At 28.8% G+C, this 12785-nt stretch overlaps 2 protein-coding genes and 1 long non-coding RNA gene across 4 annotated transcripts in view; all 3 read left to right on the forward strand.

Moving 5' to 3' along the window:
* Positions 1-1856: 1856 nt before the first annotated feature.
* Positions 1857-12364, forward strand: LOC108693963 (catalase). Its single transcript, XM_018203202.1, has 8 exons — positions 1857-2069; positions 8311-8485; positions 9144-9285; positions 9818-9968; positions 10161-10340; positions 10424-10615; positions 10695-10931; positions 11543-12364. Exons 1-8 carry the CDS (start codon positions 2007-2009, stop codon positions 11942-11944), a joined length of 1542 nt encoding a protein of 513 aa, XP_018058691.1. The 5' UTR covers positions 1857-2006; the 3' UTR covers positions 11945-12364.
* LOC108693964 lies at positions 3173-8175 on the forward strand. 2 transcript variants are annotated; one of them, XR_001932059.1, is made up of 3 exons: positions 3173-3209; positions 3782-3933; positions 8081-8175. It is a non-coding gene; the product is annotated as an uncharacterized LOC108693964 (long non-coding RNA). The 2 variants fall into 2 exon arrangements; XR_001932058.1 differs by lacking the exon at positions 8081-8175 and adding an exon at positions 5470-5635.
* A 206-nt stretch (positions 12365-12570) lies between the features above and the next one.
* LOC108693926 (T-complex protein 11-like protein 1) overlaps positions 12571-12785 on the forward strand; it is a 5093-nt gene continuing 4878 nt past the window's right edge. The window contains exon 1 of the mRNA XM_018203139.1: positions 12571-12587. The gene's annotated coding sequence lies outside the window, so the exon portion shown is untranslated. The remainder of the gene's footprint in view (positions 12588-12785) is intronic.

The following is a 12785-nucleotide window of genomic DNA, read 5'->3' on the forward strand; positions in this document are numbered from 1 at the left end:
ATTGTGCTCAGCGAAACGTAGCGGTTTACACAATTATTAGGAGAAACTCGCCAATGATGTAAATAATAATAAGATGTTTATATAGCGTCGTTATATAGATCCATTATTTAATTTCTTTCGCGGGCGAGTAGAATTGTTTTACAAATACATAAGACCTGTATCCTCTATTCTCAAATTTAGCTCCATCTTTAGTACGCTACCAAAGAAGTGGAACGATGATCTGATCATGTTATTTATATTATTTACAACGAAAATTATGCCTCAAAAAGGAATATTTGCTCCTTTTTTCTTTTTAATTCTTGGCTGAGCCAATTGATATCTGGACTGATCAAATTTTGTAAATTCCCACCAATGAAGCGGTGCGATTTAGACGGCAATTTTTAGACACGTGCGATAAGAGGGCTGCGCATTATCGCGCGAGCCGGCTTTTAATGTCGAGCTCGGAATTGTACCTGGCTCAGGTGGCGTTGTAACGGGTTTAATAAACAAAGTTACGAAATTAAATCACTTGCTAACTCCCTCCGTAGTTTCACTGGAGTTAATGCATGAAAACACTGTCCTGACTTTTTTAAATTGAAAAAAAGTTTATATAAGCTAATTAGCTGTGTTATAATTGATATATTAACTTATTTCTATGATGTAATAAGAAGTGTTATTACATCATGCTTATTTCTTTTTTAATTGTATGCTTAATTTTATGTGATTAAAATGTTTTTAATAATTTTAGGAGATTGGAATTTATTTATGCATGTGTATATATTGACTTTTCCGTGCATTCGTTGATCGATTTGTTATGTTTCCTTGAACTATTTTTGATCACAGAGCGATTAGCGAAGTTTCACAAATGGCATGAAATTCTATTTTTATTAAACAAAATGCAATCTAGTAACTGTTAAGCTGCTCGCTTGAATTTGCTTAAAATTACTTGCGGGTAATTTTTAGTAATACTCTGAACAACTAGTGATAAGTATGATACAATTTGTGTAATAATGTATATTTTAAGATATATCATACGTATTATAAGTACAAATTATTCGCATGTTATTTCACCTAATTAGAATGCTTATATAATTTCTCTGTTTGGTTAATTTTCAATATTTCTTTAGCTTTATTTTGTAACTTTTTAATTGTCATTACTAACAATAAGCACAATTATTCACCATGAAATTCGATTATTTAGCATATACACAAGAAGATCGTAAAATTATCGTGAATCATATAAAAAATATACGCAAGTGTTACACAATAATGCAGCTTGCAACATACAAAATATTCGTCTGCGATATAATGTTGCAATAAATAATTACTTTATTATTTAGAAAAGATTTATAATAAAAGCAGATAAAGAGCAAATTATTTGAATTTAATAAAACATAATATTTATTTTTTGTATACTTGCCTTCTTCAAGTATGCAAGTATAAAATCTATTCATCTTTGAACAAAAAAGACTTCTTTTTGAAAATAAAATAAATTATCATATTAATGTAATAATATAAATTTCAGATATAAAATAGACTCGGCAGGAGAGTAAGACGGTGAGCTGAAGTTTACCGAAAGATGAAACAATTCAATTAATTTAATCCTTGATTAAATTAGTCGATTATAAATAGTTGGCCAAATCATCTTTAAATGAAAATGTTATATTTAAAATTAGACTGATTATTCTATTTAATATGATTAAACAGAATTGTGCAGAGATCGAGCTAAAGTATGTTGAGAGCGTGTTCGGATTCGAGTCGACTCTTTTTCGAATAATACCGCTTCTCTCCCATCGATGCGAAGTTGCTACTATTCGCACGCTCCCACCCATTCATCATTCTCGTTCTCCCGGTTCCCCGCGTCCCGCTCAGACATGATAAAAGCTTGTCTTCGTCGCCGCTCTCCAGTCGCCACAAAATACCTGGGAGGCTTATCTATACTTGTAAAGCGCACCGTATTCAATTCCACGTTTTACATATCTTCGATTGAAAGGTTTTACAGTAACGGCAAGAAATCGACTGGCAAGATGGCCTATCCAGTGAGGGATCCCGCTTCGGAACAGTTGAACGATTATAAGAAGAAACTCAAGGTAAGATCCTAAGATCTCATTATTTTATTTGCGTGTATGTTGCACGACATACCACGTAATCGGCAGACATTTCATGTATCGTAAATAAATAAACTTCAGCGTGTTTTATTGGCTCTAGAAAGAAATATCCGAGAACTTCTCTATTCTGCAACCAATCAACAAGTCTGAATATAACACATGAAATATCAGCTTCGTCTTGTCATGCAAGATTAATCGCAGTTATTGCTTCAAAGATTAGAATTAATAGCTCCACTATTTCAGATTTCAACTTTTTTAATGTCACTTTGTATGCATGTATGAGGTGGTCGTTGATTACCGAAGCGAAAATGATTTAGCTATTTTTCAATGGATGCAATAATGTTTGTTCGCGAGAGATATCATTTTTAATATAAAAAAAGGATACTGTTGCGCAATCGTATACGATATGCGCATAACATTAGAAAATAGATCTGATGACATAAAACGAACATATTTGGAAAATATTACATTTACTTGTATTTTTTTTTATTGATTGAAATTTATATTATTTCTTTTTATTTTATTTTTTCCACAATTCAAAAGAAATAAAATGAAAACAAAACATTACAAAATGTTCATTGAATTTCTTGATTTAGCAGAATTTTCTTCTTTTACTGTTGCACAGTCGTTTAAATATTCACTAAGGAAGAAATGAGTGTTTTCAGAATTCAATGCATTCTATATTTAACAGATCATCCTATACATTTATTTGATTAAATAATTACAGTTTATGAAATTGAAAATAAAATTCTGAATTTCATTTTTATCATTTTAACTCATATCTCTTACATAAGTAAAAGATGTTTTGCTAAATAAAATACACATAATACATATGTACATAATACACTCGCATATTGCGTACATCTTATGTAAAAAAAAAGTGCAAAGGTCCAAAAATTTTACTATTATCCGATAGTAATTTTATACTATACGATGTAGTAATACACAACAAGACCCTTGTTACTTTATAATTTCATATTTAAATTCTTATCGAAATCAATGCTGTTCTTTGTATAAATTCTTTGAAGAATTAATTCTTTGAAGAATTTTAAATTCCATAAAGTTTGATATCTAATTATAATGGATGTTGATTCGATAAATAATCGTTACTACTGATAAAAGGTAGGTGGAAATTTACGATATTTACGTTATCAATCAAAATATTTATAATACAATACAAGATAATCATTAGGATTGTGTTGAAAGTAAATCATTATATCGTTCCTTTCTTCGTTTTAATGATCGTTTTTAAGATCGAATATTTGAGACTCATTAATTTTATTTGAGACGTACAAATCAGTTTATGAATGTTAGCATGAACATAGTAACTATGGAAGGAAAGATGTTTTTCATTAAGTATTTTCTATCTTAGAGGCAAAAATTATATAGAAGCATATCATAGATTCCATAATAAATATGGATCTGGAAAGAATTTAAGCAAAGAAATACATTCACTTACAAGGAAAATCTCGAAATTTTCAAATAATCACCTTCTATCAATCTTCTTTAAAGTTTTTTTTATATTTGAGCAAGGAATTGATTCGGTCAAATAGTTCTAAGAGAAAGAATTATATATCTTAAAATCATTAAAAACTATTATTTTGTAATTAATCGTACTAAAAATTACTGTATATATCGCTAGATTTTGCTTTTATAAATCAAGTACAAAGTATTCAAATATATATTTTTTACAGCGTTTTTTATTATGTTGCTAATTCTATGTACGTACACATATTGAATAATGACTATCAGCTCGTACTAAAAAGTAAATGTGCATGGTAATAATGATATACCGAACTAAGCGTTCAAAGTTCTATCAAGATGACCGCTGATATGCACTTATTAAGTGAGTACTTCTATAAATATTATTTCATTCATATATTATTCATTTTATATTTTTCATTTTAATAATTTTCTCGTAATTACATTAAGATCTGAATGTTTATAATCTTCGTATTATTATTATAATATTTTTATGATACAAGATGCTTATCGTAAAGATTTACAACACACCGTCTGTTTTTCATCGATGAACTCTTTGAACTGGCACTCGGCAATAAATTAAAATGAAATAAATATATATTTGTTACTTCAACTTATATTTTTATTTCAACTTATTGCACCGTTTGTATCAATTCAAAGAGTTCACCAATGAAAAACAGACGGACGATCTTTGAGGCATTTGCTATTAACAAAAAATTGTAAAAAAAACATTTTTTTATTTCACGCAAGTTATAACTTATGATTTAAAAAAAATAGAAAATCTTTAAAAAAGAATTTTTATTTTTTTTTAATAACATTATGATTCTTTTTTAATATTTTTTAATATTTTTATAATATTATAAACAACATTAAGATAAATTCAACGCATTACCAGAAATGCTATTTTTATTTCTATCAATAAAGAAACACTATATAACAAGACAATGCAATAATCAATTAAATCAATAAGCGTAAATAAAAGTAATCAATGTTTCATAATTATATTGCGGATAATGGTTTGACATCTTGAAAAATTGTATACTTCGAATTTCTGATCATCGAATAAACTACACGATCGTATAATTAATGATATTATACGATTTGCGCATATTGTGCAGGAATATATTTGCTATGTTAATACTTTGAAGGCTAGATTATACTTGCAGCATAAATTCGCAGTCTTTCACAACAAAGTTAAGCGATAAATAAATTTTATGTAGGTAATTCTCAAAGGAATAATATTGATATTAGGGATGCATCGGATATTCAGGAAGGATTGCCGGATATCCGGTGCATTCCTAATTGATATCGTGAAGTAGTTTTTGATCTCTGCGATTAATTTTTTTGTATTATTTTTGTATTATTTTAGAAAATTTGTTTTGTTTTGAAATGTTTAATTTTGCTTTAAATATCATTATCCTAAAAACGTTGAGTAAAACGCTAATGTCAGCTTCTTTATCATATTTATCACTTTGAGGGTAAAGTGCTATGATAAGAAACTTATTAATTAGAAATCGATACATACAGTTTATTCACATGAAGAAATTTGGATGTTGAGTATTGAATACAGCTATATTGGAATATATAATATCTATGGAATATATAATATCTATGATATTAAAATATTACTTATATAAAAATTAAGTATGACACGCAGCACTCCAAAAGTCGTTTTTTATTGTAGAATTTCTTGATATTATGATTTAAATAATATATCCAATTTCAATTTAAATAATATAATTTTCAATAATATAAATTTTGTAGTTTTTTACGAAATGCATTCCTCACGCAAAACTTGTCTCAATAAGCTCGTGTTTTTGCAAGAATTCTTGAAATTAATTCAACTTGAATCTGGAAACGAAGTATGTTTTGTAATTTACGTTTCTTCTGCAAAACTCAGGAATAGCCGAGGGGACATTCACTTGACAATTAAAGAATTGTTCAAGGATTCAAGAAAAAGGCAAAAATTATAAAACGTGTAAAGTGTTCACGATGCATTTGCATTGCACGCAATTGCAATTTATCTCCGTACAGCGCATTCGAAACTTCTCTGCGCTAACATTCTTTCCGTGATTCGCGAGCTTTACCGTATATCTTTGAACATTAAAATCATAGAAATTAATTATTATTATTATTATTACGTAAGTTATAATTAAAAAGTGCATGTCACATTAGTTTTGGTTTTTTTATTTAGAACGATTCGTTTTACAAAATAAAATATATATGTTTTAATAGATACGGTTGAAAATAACTATAAAGCTGTATCACTGTGGCGTGATAAAGTGCAGATCCAGATAAGTTAAATATTGTCCAGAGGAAAGGCTTTTTTATAATCATATCTACCAGATTAAATAAATAAAATGGTAGATTAAATTTTCAAATCGATTTATCTCGCAACACACAGTATCAGCGCGACACACCTCCTCGTAGCGTTCAAGTGAAACATTAAAAAAAAATAAGCTTAACTGCATATAATTTGCATTTTAAAAGAGCAACGAATGCGCTGAGTGCATCAAGTTGAGGACGATGATTAAAAACAATATATATTGAGTTACGTTATAAAGAAAATGTAAATATGTTCATATGATAGCTAGGATGTTAGAATTGTAATTATTCATTCAACTTAAATTCTATTTATTTTTTCTATTTAATTATTGCCTAATAATTTTACATTATTTTGTCTCTTTATATTTCTAAATTAATAATTTTATTCTTTGTCTTTTACCTTCTTCGTATTTAGTCATTTCTTTTCAATAAAAAACTTCATATTATTGTGTAAAAATATATTTATTTTTGTTAAATATCAAACTTATGTTTATCTTGTTAAATCTGATAACACAGTGCTGATAATTAATTTGAATACTGCGTAATGAAAAATATGTGCGTTGTTGATGCGATATATATTAGGTGTGAGAAAAAGTTCGTGGCGTTTTTTTCATTAGATGTAACGGGAAAAACGCCTTGAACTTTTTTCTATACCAATATATATATATAGATTTAAAACATTTAATATCTGTCTTTTATATTTGTCTAACACGCAAGTGAAGAGTGTAAAGAAAACATTCTTTTAGCATTCTTATTGGTATAGTGTTAATATTAGTTATAAATAGAATTAACAAATCTGATTATAATTAATCAATAAGAATCTTATTGAACGTATATATATGTAAAGAATTTTAGAAAAAATTTTCAGCATTTGTGAAAAATGTTCTAATACATGTAAAAAGAGAAATTTTTTTAATGTAACGTTATAAAATATACGATATAAAAGGAATAATATTCTTTATAACAGTATGACAGCTGTTAAATAAAAAAAATATTTATCATATAGAGAGATTCATGTGTACATTAGAAAGATATGACGAAATATTATGTAACAACATTTGTTTACGATGCAGAAGAACTTAACGATGCTCCTTGCACTTAATATGTTCTAGTACACAGTTATCTCCTGACTTTCGATAAACAGTTAGCAGCAATTGCTTGCTCAACGAAACTAGCGTTTTGCAATTAAAGAAAAAAAAAAAGGAAACGAAAACGTTGCGAATAACAAAGAGTAACGATTATATCACTACTGGTATTTCAGTCACGGATGATAATTGCTGTAACTAGTCGCCAATTCTTAGATAATAGATAAGATTTCGAAAGTGCTATTGCACACCTACGATGGACAAGGTTATTTTTATCATATTAAGATTTTATCAGGATGTTTATCATACTTATAAAAAAGTTTTGCGCTTGTTCTTAGATTAGTCATTAGCAAAATGAGTAGTGAGTACGAAGGCTGCGCGAAAGTCCGTCGCGGTTTTTTCCTTGCATTTGGGAAAAAAAAGAAAAAGCCTAATCAGACGCACAGGAAGACTTCCGATTGTGTAATATAGCTATTGTTAAAAGATACATAGTTAATAGACAAACCGACAAGCGTAAAACAAGTATAAATAAAATATAGTAAACATGCGTATAAGTCGATTGATTTATACATATATATGTTCACTATCTTTTATTTATATTTAGAATGAAAAAAATTCGTTATCTGTAACATTGTTATGTAATGCATCATCGGATATTTGCGCTTGCCAACTTGTATATCGGTCTTATTCTTATTTATTATCTTTCTAAAATATGAGCCAATTATTAGTTAAATTATAAGTTTTAATTATATATGTTGACTATGTATAATAATTAAAAATTAATATACTTGGTGGCAATAAAGTTCAATAAATGTTATGAGAAAATAAATACTACTTATTTAATGTAAAAATGACTTTTATTGTCCTTTAGAGATAATTATTTCCTCTTAGAGATAATACACTTCTGACAATGTTCGTATAGCTTGCGGAAATAACTATGTGAAAAATCATGTTAATATCGCCTTAAGACATATTGTCACACAATTCTGATTCAAAATAGCAATTCTTGAGTTAGCGTTGCATGACGGTTTTGAATCACTCTCCCTACTCTCCTAATCTTACTGCTATATAATAGACTTCTTTTTGTTCCCTGAACTAAAGAAGGCGATAAAAAGGATTCAAACATTTCGGATATTGAAACCGTATGACAACAAGACTTATGGCCGGAGCACAAATCTTTTATATAATCTTTTATATAAGTTTGCATGATATATTTGCTGTCAGTTAAGTAAAGTCAGTATTTATGTTAACTGCGCTATATGAACAAATTTATTTTAACAATTATGATTATAATTAATCGTTTATAAATTTTTTGAATTTATTTTTTATAGGGAGAAGCATCCGTATTATTAACTGCCAATGGAGCGCCCATCGCCGAGAAAAAAGCCAGTCTCACGGTTGGTCCTCGTGGACCCATGTTGATACAAGACTTCGTTTACCTGGACGAAATGTCACATTTTGCTAGAGAAAGAATTCCCGAACGAGTTGTCCATGCGAAGGGTGCTGGTATGTCAATACTTAATGTGGCATATATCTTATCATTATATTCAATATGTATTTTTAGTCATGTGATAAATTCTATTACTTATAAAAATATATAGAGAAATGGATTTATTTTATAATTAAAAAATCAAAAACAGCATGGAATATAAATGCGTAATTGTAATTTCATTGTAATTGACCAATTACAATATATAAATAGTTGTTACACTATAATTACATAAAAATAATTATAAATGTCCATATGTTTTGACTTTACAAATTTCTTTAAACGATTTAGCTTCAAATTTTTATTCAACGAGTATTGATACTGCTTTCATCAAATCAATCTTTAATCGATATTTATAAATCACACAAGCTGTGTGATGCATGGGACATACAAGCTGTGATAGTTTGAAGCTTGATAATTTAAACAAATTTGTGCAGGCAAAAGGTAAACATTTTTTTAATAATTATTTTTATATTGTAATTAACTAATTAAATACAACGAATATATATTTCATATTGCGTTTTAGCTTATTTTACATTATTTTGCATTATTTTAGCTATGAAATGAATCCATTTTTCTTAATAACAAAATTTACAACATATAATTATGTAGCTATAGATATCTACTATTTCTATCATAATTGATTATTAATTTCATAATTTTTTCTATTTTTAGGTGCGTTTGGCTATTTTGAAGTTACCCATGATATCACCAAGTATTCTAAAGCAAAAGTGTTTTCCAGCATCGGAAAGAGGACTCCCATTGCTATAAGGTGCTCTACCGTCGGTGGTGAAAGTGGTTCTGCCGACACTGTCAGGTAATAAATAGAAAAAATGTCAATGCTGTGATAGAATATTATTTAACTTTGAAGCAGGTTTAATAAATATTTGCAAGTAACTGCGTCTCTCACTTGCTTTTTTGTATATTCAAATAATTGAAATAAATATAAATATATTTAATATTTACTGTAAATGTTTATAATGTAATACTTTTCTTGTATATAATATATATGCACGAATCGTCTTTATATTGCCCCAGTTAGTTATGTGCATATCTACAACGCAAATCGCATTTAAATCTTTTTTGTGGTAAAAAAGTAACTTTCCATCGTTCAATGTGTTGCAATCGGGAACATGATTCACAAGGATTGCATGCTGCTTTTCTGAATTGCGTTTTGCTTAGCTAATGTAACTAATTCGAGTAGTATATACGCAATAAAAATGAAATAAAAATTCAAGTAGCATTTACGCAATCAAATAAAATCGAGTAATATATACGCAATAAAAATGAAATAAAAAATTCTTGCTTGTTTACCTAATTACTATGTTTATTATATTTGTTATATTTAGAGATCCACGTGGATTCGCCGTAAAATTCTACACTGAGGAAGGTATTTGGGATCTTGTGGGCAATAATACACCGATCTTCTTTATTAAGGATCCCCTCTTCTTCCCGAGTTTCATACATACGCAGAAGAGAAATCCAGCAACTCATTTGAAGGTTCGATTGAATTATTGCAATTATTTGCAATTATTTATAAAACGCAGTTTAACAGTGCAATAGTGTAGCAATTTCTAACAATTAAATGTATTCGTGTGAAATATTTCTTACATTATAAAAGATAATTATCTTTCTAATTAAATTACATATTATATTGCAGAGCCTATATTATTAATAAAATTTTTTTTTTAGGATGCTGACATGTTTTGGGACTTTATCTCTCTCAGACCCGAGACGACACATCAAGTTATGTTCCTCTTTAGCGATCGTGGCATTCCTGATGGATATCGTCATATGAATGGCTATGGTTCACATACGTTCAAGCTAGTGAACAGCAAGAATGAAATGGTCTATTGCAAATTCCACTATAAGGTCTGTCTTTGAAACTGAGAAAGTAACATTTCATCTATTCGTGTTATAGTTATCCAATTATAAATATTTGATAATGATTTCAGACTAATCAAGGAATTAAGAATATCCTTGCACAAAAAGCCGCCGAGCTCAGTGCTTCCGATCCCGATTACTCGATCAGAGATCTTTACAATGCAATCTCTAAGGGCCAGTATCCGACCTACATATTATATATCCAAGTGATGACCGCTGAACAAGCAAAAACTTTAAAGTGGAATCCGTTTGACTTGACAAAAGTAATTATTATGTAATGTGTTTAATTTATTTGATATTTTAAACAGATATTCTTTGAAACTGTACGAATTTTTTTTATAGATATGGCCGCACAAGGATTATCCATTGATACCGGTAGGCAAATTGGTGCTGGATCGCAATCCAGAAAATTATTTCGCTGACGTAGAACAAATGGCCTTTGATCCAGCGCACATGGTACCCGGTATTGAGCCGAGCCCTGACAAGATGTTGCAAGGCCGACTCTTTGCCTATGGCGACACTCATAGGCATCGCTTGGGTCCAAATCATCTCCAACTGCCGGTGAACTGTCCTTACAAGGTAACATATTGTAACATCTTCAAATAAATTGTATAATTACGACTGCAGTAGTTCGTAGTTTTTTATCTTATACTTTAGTCAGATGATAGAATCCTTTATCTCTTCAAAAAAAAAACATAAATAAATAATATAGGTTTAAATAATTTTTACTCACAAGCAGTAAAAAATCGAACAATTTATAACTTTTAATTTATATTTATATATATTATAAATTTCATATAAAAACACATTGACGTTAATATAAAGAGATTAAAAATATCATCTTGCCTACATACAATAATTATTTATATATATAATTATATATTTAATTATATATTTAAGAATCATTTTACAATAAATCAGATATTATTTAAGCAGCTAATAACGGATTTAAGTTATTAACATAAGTTATATTCAATTTTAAAACAGTTATTTATATATATTAATATTTAATTATATTATTAAATTAAATTTTACATATATACATAATTGAGCACGCGTACGTGCGTGTATGTGTATAATATACTAATATATTATACTGTTTATATATTGTACGCAAACAATTTTTTTAAATATATTTTATATTAATATTATGTAAGTTTCTTGATTAATGCAATATATTGATTTTGTAGGCGATTTCCACGATGCACTATCAACGGGATGGTAACATGTCGATACATAATCATGGCGGCGCACCGAATTATCATCCTAATAGTTTCTCCGGACCAAAGGAATGTCCAGCTGCTCGCTCGCCGCCGTTCTATGTGAGTGGAGATGTAGACCGTTACGATCCCGTGGATGAGGATGACTTTGGTCAGGCTGCTGTTTTCTGGAAGAAGGTTCTCGACGAACCAGCTAAAGAGAGACTAGTGCAGAATATGGTCGCAAGTTTGCGTAATGCCTCGACATTTATCGTTGAACGAGCTGTGCGAAACTTTGCTCGAGTAGACGTCGATCTCTCTCAACGATTAACAGATGGCTTGCGCAAGTGTGGAATGCATATTAACGCCTTGGGAAAATCAGCCAATCTGTAAAGAGGATATAATCATCTCTTTCTTTTTGTATCATAACGTACTTGATTATCGAATACATAACAAATACGTACTAAAATACATAATTATGATATGTAATACTTTTTATTGATCTAACATGTTAGATTTTCACCAAAAATATTTCTTTCTGTCGTATATTGCTTTTACTCGATGATGTTTGTATTCATTTCAATTATCGTTTTATAATACTAATATAGTATTGTACAAGGGTGTAGGTATAAAACTATTAATGGTGCCTTTTTATATACATAAATCATTATGTTGTACTTGAAAAAGACAAAAATTGAACATTATTCTACTATTTGTTAAGTTTTGCTACAGTGATTTTTGAATACCATTAGATTTTAAAGAAGGAACGTGTATTGGGATTTATATGTAAATAAAATTGGAAATTACTACAAATGAATATATTCCTATGTTTCTATATTGTTCCCACAATGTATAAAAAGATTAAAACATACCTGATTTTATCTTGACGAATTCAAGGTAGACGGCAGTGAGTCACGCCACCAATTAGGGTAACTTGTGCGAGCCATTTCAACTCCATTTAAACTGCATGCAAAACGTATTTGCTTTTATCTGTTGTTCCGGAGTTGAGCCGAGCGTTTCGTGAAGTTCACAAAAGGTATATCGTTACATAGAATTTCATCTTTTTGAAATAGAAAAAGAAATAAACTTCATATTTAATATTGACATTTTTTTCATATTTTTCATATATTCATATTTTTCATATTTTTCATATTATCATAAAGTGTATATACTCAAGAATATAATTATGTATAATAGAATATATTATATATAATCATACAATATTATATACAAT

This window comes from Atta colombica, unplaced genomic scaffold, assembly GCF_001594045.1.
Source record: "Atta colombica isolate Treedump-2 unplaced genomic scaffold, Acol1.0 scaffold111, whole genome shotgun sequence".
NCBI classification, from domain to species: Eukaryota; Metazoa; Arthropoda; class Insecta; order Hymenoptera; family Formicidae; genus Atta; species Atta colombica.

Coding starts and splice junctions, on each gene's coding strand:
- LOC108693963 (XM_018203202.1), top strand. CDS start 2,007: ATGGCCTATCCAGTGAGGGATCCCGCTTCGGAACAGTTGAACGATTAT. Junction 8,486..9,143: donor TGTCCATGCGAAGGGTGCTG/GTATGTCAATAC, acceptor TTCTATTTTTAG/GTGCGTTTGGCTATTTTGAA. Junction 10,616..10,694: donor ATCCGTTTGACTTGACAAAA/GTAATTATTATG, acceptor TTTTTTTTATAG/ATATGGCCGCACAAGGATTA.